Source organism: Penicillium vulpinum, assembly GCF_028829585.1.
Source record: "Penicillium vulpinum strain IBT 29486 chromosome Unknown utg000004l_segment0_segment0, whole genome shotgun sequence".
NCBI lineage: Eukaryota > Fungi > Ascomycota > Eurotiomycetes > Eurotiales > Aspergillaceae > Penicillium > Penicillium vulpinum.
Genome location: NW_026643244.1, coordinates 7,593,856 through 7,611,533, shown reverse-complemented (window position 1 = coordinate 7,611,533; position 17,678 = coordinate 7,593,856). Strand labels below are relative to the sequence as shown.

At 47.6% G+C, this 17,678-nt stretch overlaps 8 protein-coding genes across 8 annotated transcripts; 6 read left to right on the top strand and 2 right to left on the bottom strand.

Moving 5' to 3' along the window:
• Nucleotides 1-709: 709 nt before the first annotated feature.
• On the top strand, nt 710-2,939 carry N7479_011404 (nucleotide pyrophosphatase/phosphodiesterase family protein; the record flags this gene model as incomplete). The annotated part of the gene is made up of 3 exons (XM_057259095.1): nt 710-1,144; nt 1,200-2,466; nt 2,521-2,939. The coding sequence occupies 3 exons, from the start codon at nt 710-712 to the stop codon at nt 2,937-2,939; spliced, it is 2,121 nt and encodes a 706-aa protein (XP_057106553.1).
• A 342-nt stretch (nt 2,940-3,281) lies between these two features.
• On the top strand, nt 3,282-5,458 carry N7479_011403 (uncharacterized protein; the record flags this gene model as incomplete). Its single annotated transcript, XM_057259094.1, has 3 exons — nt 3,282-3,527; nt 3,641-3,859; nt 3,968-5,458. 3 exons carry the CDS (start codon nt 3,282-3,284, stop codon nt 5,456-5,458), a joined length of 1,956 nt encoding a protein of 651 aa, XP_057106552.1.
• Nucleotides 5,459-6,932: 1,474 nt separating this feature from the next.
• On the top strand, nt 6,933-7,580 carry N7479_011402 (uncharacterized protein; the record flags this gene model as incomplete). The annotated part of the gene is made up of 1 exon (XM_057259093.1): nt 6,933-7,580. One exon carries the CDS (start codon nt 6,933-6,935, stop codon nt 7,578-7,580), a length of 648 nt encoding a protein of 215 aa, XP_057106551.1.
• A 935-nt stretch (nt 7,581-8,515) lies between these two features.
• N7479_011401 (Taurine catabolism dioxygenase TauD/TfdA) lies at nt 8,516-9,682 on the bottom strand (the record flags this gene model as incomplete). The annotated part of the gene is made up of 1 exon (XM_057259092.1): nt 8,516-9,682. One exon carries the CDS (start codon nt 9,680-9,682, stop codon nt 8,516-8,518), a length of 1,167 nt encoding a protein of 388 aa, XP_057106550.1.
• A 523-nt stretch (nt 9,683-10,205) lies between these two features.
• N7479_011400 (Major facilitator superfamily domain general substrate transporter) lies at nt 10,206-11,462 on the top strand (the record flags this gene model as incomplete). Its single annotated transcript, XM_057259091.1, has 1 exon — nt 10,206-11,462. One exon carries the CDS (start codon nt 10,206-10,208, stop codon nt 11,460-11,462), a length of 1,257 nt encoding a protein of 418 aa, XP_057106549.1.
• Nucleotides 11,463-11,909: 447 nt separating this feature from the next.
• N7479_011399 (acyl-CoA dehydrogenase family protein) lies at nt 11,910-13,281 on the top strand (the record flags this gene model as incomplete). The annotated part of the gene is made up of 2 exons (XM_057259090.1): nt 11,910-12,231; nt 12,284-13,281. The coding sequence occupies 2 exons, from the start codon at nt 11,910-11,912 to the stop codon at nt 13,279-13,281; spliced, it is 1,320 nt and encodes a 439-aa protein (XP_057106548.1).
• A 722-nt stretch (nt 13,282-14,003) lies between these two features.
• ilv3 (dihydroxy-acid dehydratase ILV3) lies at nt 14,004-15,948 on the top strand (the record flags this gene model as incomplete). Its single annotated transcript, XM_057259089.1, has 3 exons — nt 14,004-14,059; nt 14,134-15,527; nt 15,581-15,948. 3 exons carry the CDS (start codon nt 14,004-14,006, stop codon nt 15,946-15,948), a joined length of 1,818 nt encoding a protein of 605 aa, XP_057106547.1.
• A 722-nt stretch (nt 15,949-16,670) lies between these two features.
• On the bottom strand, nt 16,671-16,997 carry N7479_011397 (uncharacterized protein; the record flags this gene model as incomplete). Its single annotated transcript, XM_057259088.1, has 2 exons — nt 16,671-16,850; nt 16,899-16,997. 2 exons carry the CDS (start codon nt 16,995-16,997, stop codon nt 16,671-16,673), a joined length of 279 nt encoding a protein of 92 aa, XP_057106546.1.
• Nucleotides 16,998-17,678: the final 681 nt, after the last annotated feature.

The following is a 17,678-nucleotide window of genomic DNA, read 5'->3' as shown; positions in this document are numbered from 1 at the left end:
GTACAGGACCGTAAGACTAAGTTTGAAGTTGTTCCCTGATGTTTTAAATTCCCCAAGCGTGCGGTATAATGTTATGAATTTTATATATATTGAAGTTTATAGTACTTGTCTGTAGTTGTGATCATGAAGTGATTCACTAGCCAGTTAAAGGAGCATTGACGCTCCTGGCCTATTAAGCCCTCAATTATTCATATATAGTCTCTCCTATAGACTATAGTTCGTGGTGAAGATGTATATACTACTTTTAGGAGTGGCTTGCTCGAGCCTGTAAGAAAGACCATCAAGACAAGCTCCGCTACCAATACCTCGCTTGCTTTGTACAGAATAAGATGTTTACGATTGGTTCGTTCGGAATATGCGCGTGGAATCAAAAAGATCTCCACACTAAGTTACTTTTTATTGTCACCCATAAGGTAGAGTGGGTATTGTAGGTGACCGTTGATCTGTAATAAGCAAGTTGTTTATACACAAACCTGCGAATGACGAAGGATTATAACTCAGACTCGAGTCCATTGAATACCCTTCGAGATCAAACCCATCTTATTTGCAGTGAATGGTCTAAGTGAACTAAATAAACAAATAAACAGCACCGACTAAACAATTTTGTATAGATCGGGCTTATCGCAAATGAGTGGGTCTTGGCAATTCTCCGATCTCCCTTTCTCATCTCAGCTCTCAGCTCTTTTTCCATGTCTTCATCAGGCTAGCAATGCGCCGCCCAGACATTAGTCCTTCTCTTCTTTCTCCTGCAAATTACGACAATGATGCATCGTCATTGCGGTCGCCCTCCGAGCAGGACTCGGATTCCGATGATGACGCCCTACTTGATCAGAACCGCAGCACCTTGGAAATCGCAGAGCACGACCGGGCAGTCCTGGAAGATGAAGAGGAGCTGGAGAAACTTTTGACCCGCGGTGGCACTGGACACGGGCTGCGGAGGATTTTCAGCCCAAATGGTAGCACCGTGAAGATCGGGAAGACGAAAAAGGAGCGGCGACAACGGAGGGGGTCACGTCGGGAGAGAGTCAGCGAAGACGGCGAGCTGATGTACGAGATGGAGGAGGGAATTGGTGACGACAACGCCTCGCTTTTGAGCGGATCATCTTTGGATTTGGACAGGAAAGACAAATACACATATGAGCCGGTGAGATGTGCCGTGGCTGGTTTCTATGCCCAATGCTAACACGTCCGATGCATAGCCTCCACGGCCTTCATGGCGAAAAATCCTGTTTATAATCGTTCTGGTTACCATTCTCTTCGTCATCCTCGTCCTCGGGGCGTATAAAGCCTCGAGCGGCTTCCGGACTACACGAGCGCACCCTCCACCCCTACTCTCCAACGGCACAGCTCTCTTTGCGCCAACCACTATCGTCATCTCGCTCGACGGTTTCCGAGCCGACTTTCTGGACCGTGGCCTGACTCCTGCGCTGAACTCCCTCGTCGCAAATGGCGTTTCCCCGCAATACATGACCCCCAGCTTCCCGAGCGTCACCTTCCCAAACCACTTCACACTTATGACCGGACTCTACCCTGAGAGTCACGGAATTGTAGGCAACACATTTTGGGACCCGAATATGAAGGAGGAGTTCTACTATACACATCCCACTGTCAGCATGCAACCCAAATGGTGGATGGCGGAACCGCTCTGGGTGACAGCAGAAAAGCAGCGTGTGAAGACTGCCATTCATATGTGGCCGGGGTCTGAGGCACACATTGGTGACAGGGAGCCGAGCTTTGTAGACAAATACAACGGGACGGAAGTCTGGTCTCGCAAGGTGGATCGGATCCTTGAGTTTTTGGATCTCCCAGGTCTCGAGAATGAATCGCAGATGACACCTGAGCGGCCGCAGTTGATCGCGGCTTACCTTCCCGACGTCGATCGGGATGGGCATAAATTTGGTCCCAATAGTACTGAGATCCGAAACACGATTTCCGAGGCTGACAGCATGGTCGCCAACATTATGGCTGGTCTTGAGAAGCGCAATCTCACAGATGTGGTTAACATAGTGATTGTCTCAGACCACGGCATGGCCACTACCTCTACAGAAAGACTGATTCAGTTGGATGATCTGATTGATTATGATCTGATTGAACATATGGACGGGTGGCCATCTAGCGGTCTGCGTCCCAAGCGTCCAGAGGATCTGGAAACCCTCCGGAAACAATTGGAGAAGATAGCCCCGGATTACAAGCATGCTTTCGAATTCTACACACGGGAGACAATGCCCAAGCGGTATCACTTCTCGAACAACGATCGCATTGCACCGTTGTGGGTCATCCCTAAGACGGGGTGGGCTATAGTTAATCGGTCAGAGTTCGACGTCAAAGAGGCTTTGAAGAGCGGCGAGGAATACCATCCTCGTGGCATTCACGGATACGACCATGAGCATCCATTGATGCGTGCTATCTTTATCGCGCGCGGCCCTGCTTTCCCTCACAAGCCAAACAGTCGGCTGGAAGTTTTCCGTAAGTATCTATTCCAAGTCATTGATTGGGATTTGGCCTAACGAATTTGTATAGAAAATATCGAGGTATACAATATTCTCTGTGACTCTCTGGGCGTTGATCCCCTTCCAGGAAATGGCACACTACGACTCCCGCTGAAGCCAGTTGGCCTCCACTCGGATGAGAACGCACCGGTCTTGGACACGCCTCCGGATCCCCCAGCTCCAGCTTCACCAACAGCAGGACCCTCACAGCCAGCACCCTCACAGCCAGCACCTCCACACCCAGTACCCCCTCTGCCAAAACCCCCGCAGCCAGCACCGAAACCAACCACTCTAGTATCTGAGGCCGCACCCGCTAAAGATGATCAGGGTAATAAGGAAAAAGGTTCGACGTGGTGGGACACAATTGCGCACAAATTCGATGACCTGAAGGACTGGGCTAGCGGCGTTGCCGATGCTGTTCAGGGCAAGCACCCGGAGTCTGAGAGTTGATGATTTTGCTCAATTTTGTCCATTTGGCCTTGTATTTTGATATATACATATACCCATATTCACGTATATAATGTTTAAATGCTCTTTATTCTCTCGAGATATGATCGTGTATAAATTACTAAGGTTGATGTAGATTGGTCCACGGGTGTTAGGCGCTTGGCAATATCACCACAGAAACAAACCCCTCATCTCTCCAATTCCTACCTTTGGGGGCTCCCTCGAGACAAAGGGGATTTCTAAATCCACTTATTTCATGGTTCCACTGCTTTACGAACAAAACTGCAAAACCTGGACTACGTCATTCATCAAATAATATATATTCCCGAGCTCAATTCTTTCTAAATGTCGAGAGTTCCAGACTGGGTTCTCGATTCTAAGCTCGAAACTCATTTTCTGCCTGATAGCAAACACGAGACAGTGCATACCTACTATGAGCAGGAATCCCATTCTCGGCGGCCAATTAAAAAAACAGAACACTGGCAGCGGGTGAGGCAGATTGGCGGTGGTGGGTTTGGAGAGGTGTGGCTGGAGAGATGCACAAAAGGAAAGAATCATGGCCATCACGTCCGCGCAACAAAGCAGATGGAGGTGCGCCGGCAGATAGACTACGCCCGTGAGCTCGAGGCCATTGCGAAATTCTCGCATGCAAAGGCTTGTCTTCCAGCTCCTCGGCACAACGAATGCCGCTAACAGATCAGCAGTACGAGCGATGTTTTGTCAAGTCTTTTGGGTGGTACCAGAACAAAGCCAGCTTGTTTATTGCAATGGAATATCTTGAGCTAGGAGATCTGCAAGATTATCTGAACGACAAGAACCAGCCGCTACCGGAATCTGAGGCACGGGACATCATGTCCCAAATTCTTGAGGGCCTTGATTTGATGCATGATAATGGCTTTACACATCGTGATTTAAAACCCAACGTGAGTCGGTGGCGCAATTAAAATCAACTATATCAACTGACCGGTAGCTCTAATTCTATTTAGAATATCCTTTTGAGATCCTGTCCGCTAAATGATTGGTGGGTAAAGATTGCGGACTTCGGGATCAGCAAACGTATTGGAGATGGCCTTGGAAAATCAACAACGCTAAAGGGTACCCCCGGATATATTGCGCCTGAGCTTTATGAATTTACTCAGGCCGGTACTCCATATGCTGTTGATATTTGGGCTGCTGGAGAGGTTATGTTCCAAATTTTGACCAAGCAACCCGTATTCAAGCATCCTGGTTTGCTTTTCAATTATGTCCAAACGCCCAACGTCTTTCCTTCCAATCAACTTTCAGTCAACCATGTCAGCGAGTCTGGTGTTGAGTTCGTCTTGTGTCTTATGCATCCTACCCCAGCAGGCAGAATGTCAGCCAAAGATGCTTTACAACATAGGTGGATGGATCAGGCATTGCCCCACAATGGCAATTTACCTACACTTGCGTATAAGGAGGCCCATAGCACATCATCATTTGACTCAATGACAGAAAATTTTGCGTCATGGAATACTATCAAGTCTCCAGAGACGTCGGGAACTCCAATTCTGAAGAGAACAGAGGAATTGAGGACATCACCTCCCAAGACCTCTGGCAACGAAACTCTCAAGTTGCCCGTTGAACACAAAATTGCTGCAGCCGTCCAACTCACGCTTCCTATCACGCTTCATGGCCATTCAGATTCTGTGAATTCAGTGGCGTTCTCGCCCGATAGTAAATTGATGGTTTCTGGATCTCATGACCGCAAAATCAAACTCTGGAATACTACCACAGGCGCTATACACAAAACGCTCGAGGGCCATTATGGGCTCGTCAACTCCGTGGCATTTTCACCCGATGGTAAATTTGTGGTATCTGGATCTACGGACAACTCAATCAAACTATGGAACACCACCACGGGCGCCATACACAAAACGCTAGAGGGCGATCCTGGATGGGTGAATTCCGTTGCATTCTCTCCCGACGGCAAATTATTGGTCTCTGGATCTCAAGACATCACAGTCAAACTGTGGAATACTATCACGGGCGCTATACACAAAACGCTCAAGGGCCATTCTGATGCCGTCAACTCCGTGGCATTCTCACCCGATGGTAAATTGGTGGCATCTGGATCCACGGACTACACACTCAAACTCTGGAATATCACCACGGGCACTATGCACAAAACACTTAAGCATAATTTGTATGTTCAATCTGTGGCATTCTCGCCTGATGGTAAATTTGTGGCATCTGGAAGTTATGATGAGACAGTCAAGATTTGGAATACCACCACGGGTACCATATATAAAACGCTGAAGAGCCCTTCATATGTCCTTTCTGTGGCATTCTCACCCAATGGTGAACTGGTGGCATCTGGATCTACGGATGACGATGTCAAATTATGGAATACTACCACGGGTGTTATACACAAAACGATTAAGCGCGAATCACATTATTGGAGGTCTCAATGGGCTACCTCCGTGGCATTCTCGCCCGACGGTAAATTATTGGCATCTGGATCTAATGGCAACACAGTCAAGCTCTGGGATGCTGCCTTATAAGTCCACATAGACTCATATATTTAAAGGCCATTCGACAGTGCTCCCTAAGCACGTCGGTTTCCATAGACTCACCACTTTATATGTTCAGAGGTCCTCTTTATTCGTATTCTGTGTGTCGGTCTGGTTTTGAAATACAATGGCCCTAGTACCATGTGTAAAGCGAATATGATAAACTATAAGGCAAGGTACATACACACCTGATTGGAACATCAACACTAGCACACCAAAAGCTAGCATAGAAACGTATTACTCTAGTTGGAAAGGCACCATCCATCATAGACTATCAAAGTGATGACAAAAGGGGCTCAACGCGGTAGGATCATGCCAACTTTAGCACAAATTCGACAACCTAAAGCACTAGGCTGGCGGCGATACTAGGGCAAGCACCCGGTGTCTGAGGGTTGATAGTTTGCCTTGCATTCGAGAGATGTATATACTAAGATCCACACATGTAATGGTTGAATGCTCCCTTGAGGTGTTATGTTGGCCCACAAACACACAGCGGGGAATATAATGATGTATCATCTATTCTGTAGTCTCACGCGAGCTACCTGCATACGACACATATCCAGATGCGATCCCATGTGAGACTTCTGTCTTGGGTAGTATATATCATTGAGCGACTTTTTACTGGGCGTAATCCACTTTATTTCATATAAGGTACGGCAGTCTTCACACCTGATGTCGAGATCACTAGCCGTAATCCCAAAACATCCATGATCTCGATCATTCACAAAATACACACATATTGCATATCCATCCCTTTGGCACTAGATCTATGCCAATAGAGTTAATTCTTCCAGCTTTTATTGGAATGCTCTTGAAAGGGGCGATGGCAATGCCAGAAATCGCTTATGTGCCCTTCCAGTCTCCAAATATATTTGAATTCTGTTCGGAAGAAGCAGAAGGCGAAGGGGATGACGAAGCCGACGACGGAATTGAGGATAAGGAGCAAAAGGAACATGAAGATGAGCAAGATGAGTAGGCGGAGCCAGACTTCTTACACAAGACAGACAGCACTGTGATTCAGAAACCTCGTTGATAAATTGATAAACAAATCAAATCGTTTCGATCAGTTCATAATTGAGTCATACTTTAACCATTAAATATGCCTTACGATAATAGTAACTAACCAAAGTTGCGTATTACTGATGAAGCACAAAGACTATCCATGGATATATATTTATCTTGATGACTACATACGTAGACATACGTATCATTCTATATAGAACTCAGACTGCGTCATTGAAATATCCACGACTTGAACTATCATAAATGCAAGTTTCATTGCCTATCTTTGAGTTATTAACTTGAAATTTAGAAAAAAACAACATAATATGTCCCACCATTATTCTGCATAGCCACAGCTCGATCATGACGCTAAGCCATGAGTGGCCGAGCTAAGCATTTTGGGCTCAGAGCTCAACCCCAACCCACCTCACCTACACTACCCATTTCACCTCTTCTAGTCGCCATGAGTCCCTTATACTCCACAGCATTTGTGGATATCAACCCCATCCAAACTGAACCTCCAGCATCTGATGAAGAAAACATAACGTGCTATCCAAGACATTCAGCAAATGTCGTGGAGAGTCTCAACATTCTCCGACAAAAGCTGCCATCTGAACTCGTCCTGGGGATTCTAGAATTTGCAGAGTACTGGGTGTCATCTGTCATCTCCAGAGAAGAGAGTGTGGGATATTCTCCACGCGACTGTCACGATCCAACCCCATATTTGACATCTGAGCCAATTCAAGGCGAAGGGTTTCCCGTTCGAAAGATCAGGATCAATATCTGGAGCTGTGATGTAGGATGGAGCAGTCATAGCGAAGACCATGGTACAACCAGAAACTCTTGGACATGGTTTGATCTTGGTATTGAAAGACCACCGGGACGAGATGATATCTGCGAAGGTGAAAACCTACATCTAATGACCAATCTTCTCGCCGCACGTGAAATCACGCACCACCGGATTATGTACCACAGGAACCAGAATCTACGCTGGATGCAAAATCTTCAACCGGGTGATCGAATTTCGATTGTGCCAATGGCGCGTTTTCGTGGCTCGAGGAATACCGTGAAAAAAGCTTCTATCGAGGTTTACACCTCCCCTCTTCTGTGATCATGTACCTATATTATTCTCTGTCAATTCCAAAGCAAGTTTATATAGTCTATTTTATACATAGCCGAGTTTCCACAATTTCCTGGGTTCTTTTTCGGACCTGTCAATCAATAATCAATGTTCAATTAGCCCGTTGCACCTGAGCAGTCTAACTAGTTATGGCTATGCATGCACTTAATCTAGCTGAAGCAAGAATTCGAAGCCAAACACCGAGTTGGGATCACTGCTGGAGAGTAAATACAAAAGCTGATTTGTCAAGAGTGGGATCAGCCCATTCCTGCGTCCCAAAAACCCACAGACCCAAAAACCCGTTCATAGGGAAAATGTATACAAGATGAATGCGGCAGACTGCGCCCTCCGCCTTCTATCTCTCATCTCTGATTATTCTGTCGTCCTCTCTATATTTTCCCTCCGCTCCAGTTTCAATTGATAGTGTAGTATATTCATGGCCACTTGTCTGGCATGCTTGTCGACTTTGGCTAGCTTCTCGTTTCCCAGCTTCGTTTTTTTGTCATTGGCTAATAACTGTTATCAGCTAGTTCTTTCAACGATAAGAGTGCGTTTCATTCATAATACTAATACAAGGAAGGGCAAAGAGATCAGGGAATTTGTCCCACTCCGCGTTCCTCTATGCACATAGAATAAACATCACACTCCAAACAAGATAAATGACCCTAAAAGGAAAGCCGTGATGAACAGCAAATTCAGAGATCCTTCAGACCGCAACACTACTATCCAAAAGTGGGGCTTCGTTTGAATAACTGACTGAATAGTTGCTATGGTTGATTGCATATGAAGGAATAAAGAAAGCATTATTTGCGAACGCCAACATAAGTAAGGTACACATAGATTCCTTGAGATATTAGCCTCGAATTGGAAGGTCACTGAATCGCATACATCATCCGCCACTGTGTATCTCCACTCCAGAAAGGCTTTCATTCGAGTGCTTGCACAACCTGCGCCCAGTCTCCAAACCCATAAGCACCTGGCACGCTTTCACCATCGAATAAACTTGCCATAATCACTCGATCGGATTGCTCGCCTTGCCACGGTTCTCTTCCATGTTGAGCAATGATGTTATCATAAACCAACACGTCACCCTTCTGCCAACGATGCAGAACCCGAATCTCATCTGTGATCTTCGCTAGGTGTGCGAGATACTTTTCAGGAATAGGTGTCCCATCCCCGAAGAGCTGTTGTGTGACCTTCTTGCGCGCCTCGGTATCAAACTGCGTACGTTTCCAATAGGCTGCCAATCCAGTGAAAAGAGTCGGCAGGTTTGTACCGGGCTGCGTTCGGATGACAGGTAGCCGATGCGTCAATACAAGACCATCCTCGGTCCACTCCCATGTTGTATGTTCCCCTCTGCCGTAGCGGGAGATCTGAGCCTCGATCTTGCGACGTTTAGTCTCTTCGTCGTCACCATCTTGGATCTCCTTGCCAAAGGCCTGCTTCAGTGTAGATCCACCCTCGTACTGTTTCTCCACTCGGTAGGTCACTTTGCTTAAAACTCCTTTCTCAGCTAGTTCAGCGATAAATTCTGGAATCTCTTGCTGTGCACGATTGAACAGTTCCAATGAAGAAGATATCGGTGATTCCCCGCCCTTGGACGGTGCATTATGTCCATAGAAAAAGATATACTCGGGCGCATGCGGTACTTGCGGTGACTCGTTATGGCTGTATATCAGGACCTCCTTGGGTGCTTCGTTGGCGGGCGCGACATTTGGCGCAAGAAGTGGTCTATCCACTACAATGCCAATAATTTCGTGGGGTTCGTAGCCGAAAGCATGCGCGAATTTGCTGAAGTCTTCTGCGTTATAGATAGGAAGATTTCGAAACAGCAGCGTGCCATGCCTTGCGAGCTTCTTGGTTAAAATGCCATCTTTTTCTTGGAGAGTCTTGACTGTCTCTACCACATCATCGAGAGTTGCCTTGGCGTCGGCATCGGTGGGTCGCAGTGCAAGCGGGATAACTGTGTTCTTGGGATGCGGTGGTCCGAGGATACGTTGGTTGGAAGTTGGCAGGTCAAAGGATTCAAATGTGACGATAGAGTTCTCTAACCGGAGAGTCTCGATTTTCAGCTCTTCAGTAATTGTCGCCATTTTCTGTTCTAAGTGAGAGGTTGTTGGAGGGTATTGAGCTACAGTGAAGCGCGTGCTGTACATTTGTACTTGAGAGCATGACCCCTCACAACTGCCGACATAGCGGAGTATCATTGGATAGCCTGGACATGATTCGTGACACAAGACACATTTCAGGCCTATTATGGTCACATTATCAATTGCCAAGCGATATCGCAATTATGCCATGCGCTTGTAAATTTGCGTGCTTGTCTGGGCACCGTCCCGATAAGCGGGCTACACGAGGACTCTCCATCCCATATAAAATAGACGTATTAGGTCCTGCACATGACAGGGATCATGTTCGTATCAATTTACTCGTCTGCAATCCCACATTATAATCATGTCAACATCAAAGAATTCCGAAGCCCAACCCAATATATCAACGACCGTAGAGAGCCAAGATGAACACCCACCACCTCGTCCGAAATTCTTTTACAGTACACTTTTTCAAATCCTGGTTGTAGGATTATGTGCATTCTGTGCACCAGGGATATGGAGTGCAATGAATGGTTTGGGCGTGGGCGGATCACAGAGCCCAGATTTGGTCAACACTGCCAACGCCTTACTATACGCCTTGATGACAGTGACCTGTTTCGCGGGTCCACTCATCACAAATGCGATCGGTTTTCGCTGGACCCTGACTTTGGGCTCAGTTGGATATCCGCTCTACGCAGCGGGTTTGTATTTGAACAATCGCACTGGCGCCACATGGCTTGTGTATCTCGGTTGTGTCACTTGCGGCATCAGTGCTGGTTTCTTTTGGAGTGTTGAGGGTGCCGTCGCTACAGGGTACCCCGAGCAGCACAAGCGTGGTCGCTACATTGCAACATGGTTCACATTCCGCAATTTCGGCAATATCATCGGTGGTGCCGTCTCTTTGGGCATAAATCACAGCGTCAATCACCGAGGCCAGGTTGGGTACCAGACATATCTCGCTTTTATCGCTATTCAGTGTCTCGGGCTGGTTATTGGGCCCCTCTTGTCAAACCCAGAGAAAGTGCAAAGAGATGATGGAACGCGTATCGAGGCCCCCCGCGGCATTCACTGGCGTGAAGAGCTCCGCATGATGTGGCGGCTGGCAAGGAGTAGGTCGATATTACTCCTTGTCCCGCTGTTCTGGTATTTTGGGTGGATCCAGGCATATCCTGGCACATATCTCGCGACCTATTTCACTGTTCGCGCTCGCGCTCTCGGAAGCTTCATGTCTGCGGTTGTAGGAACGCTGGCGACTTGGTTGGGTGGGTCGTTAGTGGATCTACCTTGGTTGAAAAATCGGAAGCATAGAGCAGTTGTCACATTCATTGTGATTGCACTCATGAACAGTGCGACCTGGATCTGGGCGGTCATTATTCAGAACGAGTACCGGCACACAAACCCCGTGTTGGACTGGGGTAACCAACGCTCCTTCGGTCGTGGGTTTGGCCTGTATCTTTTTGAACGCATCAGTCTCGGGTTAGTCGAGAATTACATTTACTGGTGCATCGGGAATCTGTCAGATTCACCTGGTGATCAAATTCGATATAGTTCATTGCTTCGAGGGATCGAAACCGCTGCCGTTGCAGTTGGATTTGGCGTTCAGGCTGTACCCACAGCTTTGATTGCGACGGCGAGTATTAATCTCGGTCTATGGTTCATCGCCTTACCTTTCAGTTATTATGCCACTCTCCAAGTGGTTCGGAAGTTTGAATTGTTGGACAAAGGAAAACAGAGTCCAGATGGAAGCGACAGAGTGGCTGTACAGGAGGTGGCTGAACGCTGAACGCTACTAGCGTTCAGCGCTACCTCAAGTTTGGTCTAAGTGTTTGTTTTATTTTTTCCAATCTCTCAAAATATGAATACATATCAAGCTCCGAAGATTTTTTTTGTATTCTTATTCATTCTTGGGAATGGCATGAAGGTAAGAGTCAGTCCAGTCCGCGGGTCAATTGGTAAATGTTGGTATCGCTGTTCGTCTATACACAGAGCTCTGTTCAATGCATTCAGTTCGGCTACTTGATTTTTGGCTATCATTAATGAGCAATACGTCAGTGATACAAGAATATATCCTACAAAATAAAAACCCGGGCATCATTCAACCGAGGCCTAAGATGCCATAGATCGGCAATGCCAAGACGTCGAGTCGGCTATATGCAAACGACCTAGATGATGGTATATATATTTGGCCCGATGGAGAAGTTTTCCCACGATATTAAACATAATTACAACTATGTATTGGTCACAAATTCAACGCGCTCTGCGGTCGCCGCGGTCTGCACTTTTGCGCGACGCAGGTCGGATGAGGATGTCCCCCCAACCGCGCGCGGCCTTCTCTACCTCAGGGAGGAGCGACATAATGGGGATGACTGGCTTCACGGAAGAACAACTTACAGTCCGTGAAGCCATCTCGCATATTTGTTCCAAATTCCCGAATACGTATTGGCAGGAGCGTGATCAACAAGAAAAAGATCCAACGGAATTCCATGCTGCATTGGCTAAAGATGGATGGCTTGGCATCGCTTTGCCCGAATCCCTTGGAGGCGCGGGCTTAGGTACAGCTACTCGAATAAAAATCTTTTATTCTGATCGCTGACTTTGTTTCAGGTATCTCTGAGGCCACAATGATGATGCAGACCATTACACAATCTGGCGCAGGCATGGCCGGTGCTCAGGCTATTCATGCCAACGTGTATGCAACACAGCCATTGGCCAAGTTCGGCAGCAAGGAGCAGCTAGAGACTACCATTCCAAATATTATCAACGGCACCTGGCGCACATGTTTTGGTGTCACTGAGCCAAACACTGGCCTTGAGACTCTTAAGCTCACCACCTTAGCTAGCAAAACCGCTGACGGATATTCGGTCACCGGCCAGAAGATCTGGATTACCTGCGCGCAAGTGGCGTCAAAGATGATCCTCCTTGCCCGAACCACGCCTCTTGAGGAAGTCAAGAAGACTAGCGAGGGTCTCTCCTTGTTTTGTATCGATATCGACCGTGAAAACCCTGGCTTGGATCTGCGCAAGATCAAGAAGATGGGTGGACGCGCTGTGGACGCCAATGAGGTCTTCTTTGATAATTATAAGATCCCTGCAAATACTTTAATTGGTACGGAGAACCAAGGTTTCAAGATTATCCTCCATGGCATGAACGCAGAGCGGTGTCTTCTGGCCGGCGAGGCCCTTGGTCTTGGCTATGCCGCTCTGGAAAAGGCCTCACAGTACGCCAAGGACCGAGTTGTCTTCGGACGACCAATTGGCCAGAATCAGGGCGTGGCGCATCCGATGGCCGATGCATTCATGAAGTTAGAGGCGGCGAAGCTAGCCACATATCACGCAGCACGTCTCTATGATGCCAACGATGGATCAGTACCTTTCCATGAAATCGGTGTCGCGTGCAACAGTGCAAAATATTTGGCTGCAGAGGCTGCTTTCACGGCCTGTGAGCGGGCCGTCCTGGCGCATGGTGGTATGGGATATGCGGTTGAGTACGATGTTGAGCGATATATGCGCGAATGTTTTGTACCTCGCATTGCACCTGTGAGTCGAGAGATGATCTTGAATTATGTGAGCGAGAAGGTGCTTGATTTACCTAGGAGCTACTAGGTACTCTCTGTACAATAGAAGAAAATACAATTCAACAGACATTGTACTCTGAAGTGTTAAAACCGCGAAGACAGGATGACTAGGAATCCAAGATATATCTCCCACAATGTATAGCGAACCCACAATACCCCATCCGAGAATATTTTCCTTCTCATGATTGTACTGGAATTCTCAAGCTGTCTCTGAAAGCGACAGGTATCAAGTAGTGGCTATGGACATTGGTCTGCGAAGCGCTCTGATTGACTAAGAAGTGTGTTGAATAAGTCTAAGCATATTCCAGGGCTCTAGGGCTACCTAGGTAGCGCTAATGGTAGTGACAAACCGAATTTTTGGGGATCCCCCGGGCAATTCTAGCGGGTTTGGCTCGGTGCTTTGGCTCCACTGCTTAGGCGGATTAACTACACTACATAATGCACTCCGTACATATAACTAATGTACAGAGTAGTGTATTATTGATAATCTGCTACCAGGTGAGCCAAAAAGGCCAATGTTCCGGGTTCTTACATATAGTGATAGGTACAAAATATTAATGCACTTCCCCAGTAAGCTGACAACGATGCGAATCCAATTGGCGGGGAGGTTTCAACTTTCTCCGGTTTCATTCTTTCGAACCGATAGATCCACTTTCTTGAGCTTCCACCTTTTTATCTCCTGTCCCCCTCTCTTTCTCCAGACTTTCAATTTAATTACTGTATCTGGTGATTCTTGGATATACTCTCAAAATGATTCCTACTCGGGCACGCATGCCCGCTCTTCGGAGCTTGTCCAGGTCTAATGTGTGAGTTGATTCGATCGCGTTAATTGCAATTGCATCAATGGCCTTGTGACTAACTTCTTTCTTCTTATCCCTAGTCGGACTCTCACAACCACTCTTCCTCGCCTCCAGAATGTCGACAAGGCCCTCAACAAGGTCTCCCGCACTATCACCCAACCCAAGTCACAGGGTGCTTCCCAGGCAATGCTGTACGCAGTTGGCTTGAAAGAGGAGGACATGAACAAGGCCCAGGTCGGAATTTCGTCAGTGTGGTTCAACGGTAACCCTTGCAACATGCATCTGCTTGACCTGAACAACAAGGTCCGCCAGGGTGTTCAGGATCAGAACTTGATTGGCTTCCAGTTCAACACTGTCGGTGTCAGTGATGCGATCAGTATGGGTACCCCCGGTATGCGTTACTCTCTGCAGAGTCGTGATCTTATTGCCGATTCCGTCGAGACCGTGATGGGTGGACAATGGTACGATGCCAACATCAGTATTCCTGGCTGTGATAAGAACATGCCCGGTGTTCTGATGGCTATGGGCCGTATCAACCGCCCCAGTCTTATGGTTTACGGTGGATCCATTAAGCCCGGCTGCGCTGCCACCCAGAACAACGCCGATATCGATATCGTGTCTGCTTTCCAGGCCTACGGTCAATTCCTTACCAAGGAGATCACCGAGCCCCAGCGCTTTGACGTCATCCGCCATGCCTGCCCCGGCGAGGGAGCTTGTGGTGGTATGTACACTGCTAACACCATGGCCACCGCCATTGAGACCATGGGAATGACCCTTCCTGGTTCATCCTCCAACCCAGCCAACTCCCAGGCCAAGTACGTTGAGTGCCTCGCGGCTGGTGGTGCTATCAAGAGACTGCTTGCTGAGGATATTCGCCCTCGCGATATTCTTACTCGTCAGGCCTTTGAGAACGCGATGGTTGTTGTCAACATCACTGGTGGCTCGACCAACGCCGTGCTGCACTTGATTGCCATCGCTGACTCAGTCGGCATCAAGCTCACTATTGATGACTTCCAGACCGTGTCCGACCGCATTCCTTTCCTGGCTGATCTCAAGCCCTCTGGAAAGTACGTCATGGCTGATCTCCACGCCATTGGTGGTACCCCAGCACTCCTGAAGTTGCTCCTGAAGGAGGGTCTTATTGATGGCTCTGGTATGACCGTTACTGGTGAGACCATGGCTCAGAACCTGGCGAAGCTTCCCGACTTCCCCGAGGACCAGAAGATCATCCGCCCCTTCTCCAACCCTATCAAGAAGACTGGTCACATTCAGATCCTCCGTGGTTCTCTGGCCCCTGGTGGCAGTGTCGGCAAGATCACCGGTAAGGAGGGCATGGCCTTCACCGGAAAGGCCCGTGTGTTCGACAGCGAGGACGACTTCATTGCCGCTCTGGAGCGTGGTGAAATCAAGAAGGAAGAGAAGACCGTTGTTGTCATTCGCTACTGCGGTCCCAAGGGTGGCCCTGGAATGCCTGGTATGTGCAATAAATCTACAGAATCACTGGCCCTGATACTAACATCTTTATAGAAATGCTCAAGCCCTCCGGTGCGCTCATGGGTTACGGTCTCGGTAACTCCTGTGCCCTCATCACCGATGGCCGCTTCTCTGGTGGTTCCCACGGTTTCCTGATCGGTCACATTGTCCCTGAGGCTGCCGTTGGTGGTCCCATCGGTCTTGTGAACGACGGCGATATCATCACCATTGATGCCGAAAAGCGCATTCTTGATGTCGAGCTGACCGACGCTGAGTTTGCCGACCGCAAGCAGAAGTGGGAAGCCCGCAAGGCTGCTGGCGATCTCCCTGAGACTGGTCTTACCATGCGTGGTACTCTGGGCAAATATGCCAGAAACGTTAAGGATGCCAGCTTGGGCTGCATCACCGATTCTGTAGAGTAAATCTGTCCTTGGTTTTCTTTTCTTTTTTTGGTCTCGGGCCCTGTCTGGGACACAAAAGCGATTCCCCGTTTTGGAGCCTGTCTTATATATGTGATATCATTTTGAATAATACTTCCTTTCTTGTTCACTCCGATTCCCTCTAGTGATCTCTTTTTGTGTTGGAATCCTGTCTTACAGTGACTGGACATCCTACACCGATTACATGTATTCTTATCACATCCGGGCCCTAGTGTATCGCTACACCTCATTATAAGCCTCCGTCACACGATCCCAACCAATTAATTGGTATACTCAACCGCCCGCTAATATGTGATTGAACCTGACCAATCAGCCGTCCAACGATCGAGCCTGTTGGGTCGTCTGACATGCCGGGACTACCTCACAAACACAGTTGCGTGTTGAAGTAACATTTAATATAATCTCGTGGCACGGGGGACATCAACGTTGATCCCTTGCTAGGTATATACATATGTATGTAGATGTATACATGTGTGTAGTCCATTTCCAACAACGCAAATTCATTACATAACATAGCATGGTATTGATCACTTCACTACATGTACCTCTATATGTGGATAGGTAACCGATGTGCACGCAATTGGAAGATGATTTGATGACTTGGCTGTGATGACTTGGCTGTGTGATATTCTTGTATCTACCTTTCATCTTTTTTTTCCGCCTCCGTAGCGCCTTCGTTTGCTCTACTATCCCACTTCCGATATTCAACACTCGAGTTGATTGATTTCTACTACGGCCCTCTTTTCTTTGGCGCGTCTGGCAGACTCCGCAAGTTGTCCATAGGATCCAGTGTCCATGCATAACGTGACCTTCGTGCCCCTTTTGGTGGGCCATAGCATCGTAAACCCACGAGTACCATCGCCGTGACCCCGCAGTATCGAATGCTAGCAAATGTCAGTCCACCGAGTTTGATCTTCCTTCCTAAGACTTACCATGACGTTCTTCAACGATTGAATGCAATCCCAGATTTCCACCTTGGTAGCATTGACGGAGAGTCTCGATGGATGACTTCTGGGTAACCAGTCGTTCATCTTTGTTAATGCGAAAGAAATTCTGCACCGCGAACTCGAGAGGGTCTCAAAAAGCCACATACAGATCCGAGAACATAAAATCGGCGGATCTTCGTAGGTTTAAATAGAAAGTGTGGAATATAACAAAGGGTCACATAGATACAACAATGTATCTGGAGTTTGTATTCTTCAATTTCGGTAGAGTTCTCATAGCACATCAAAATTTGAGCTTTGCATATTTGTCAGAGTGACCTCATATAGAAAATATCATTCGAATGAATGGTTGGTGCTGGATTGGTGCTATGCGGTCTGAAGACGGTTCATAATGTCCAGTAGGACTTACCACGGGAGCCTTGGACATCCATGGTATATTGAGACAACGTGATATGCCCCAACAAATTGAAATGGTGAGCCACTCATCTAAGCCGATAATCTTACCTTCCAACAGGGCTCAAGCATCGAGTCAGGTGGATGCATCAGTTGCTCTTTGTTCAAAATATCAATATACTATGAAAGAGTCCACTATACTCCAATTAAGCCCCATGGTAAAGAGATATCCAACACCGGTACTAGCGCCGCTCTTGATATTATGCATCCCACAACCCTAGAAATCATAATGATCTATGTTTAGGCTACTCACCAAGGTCAATCGTTTAGAATATAGGCTGTCACATCGCCCACCGACATATTTGCAGTGGATAT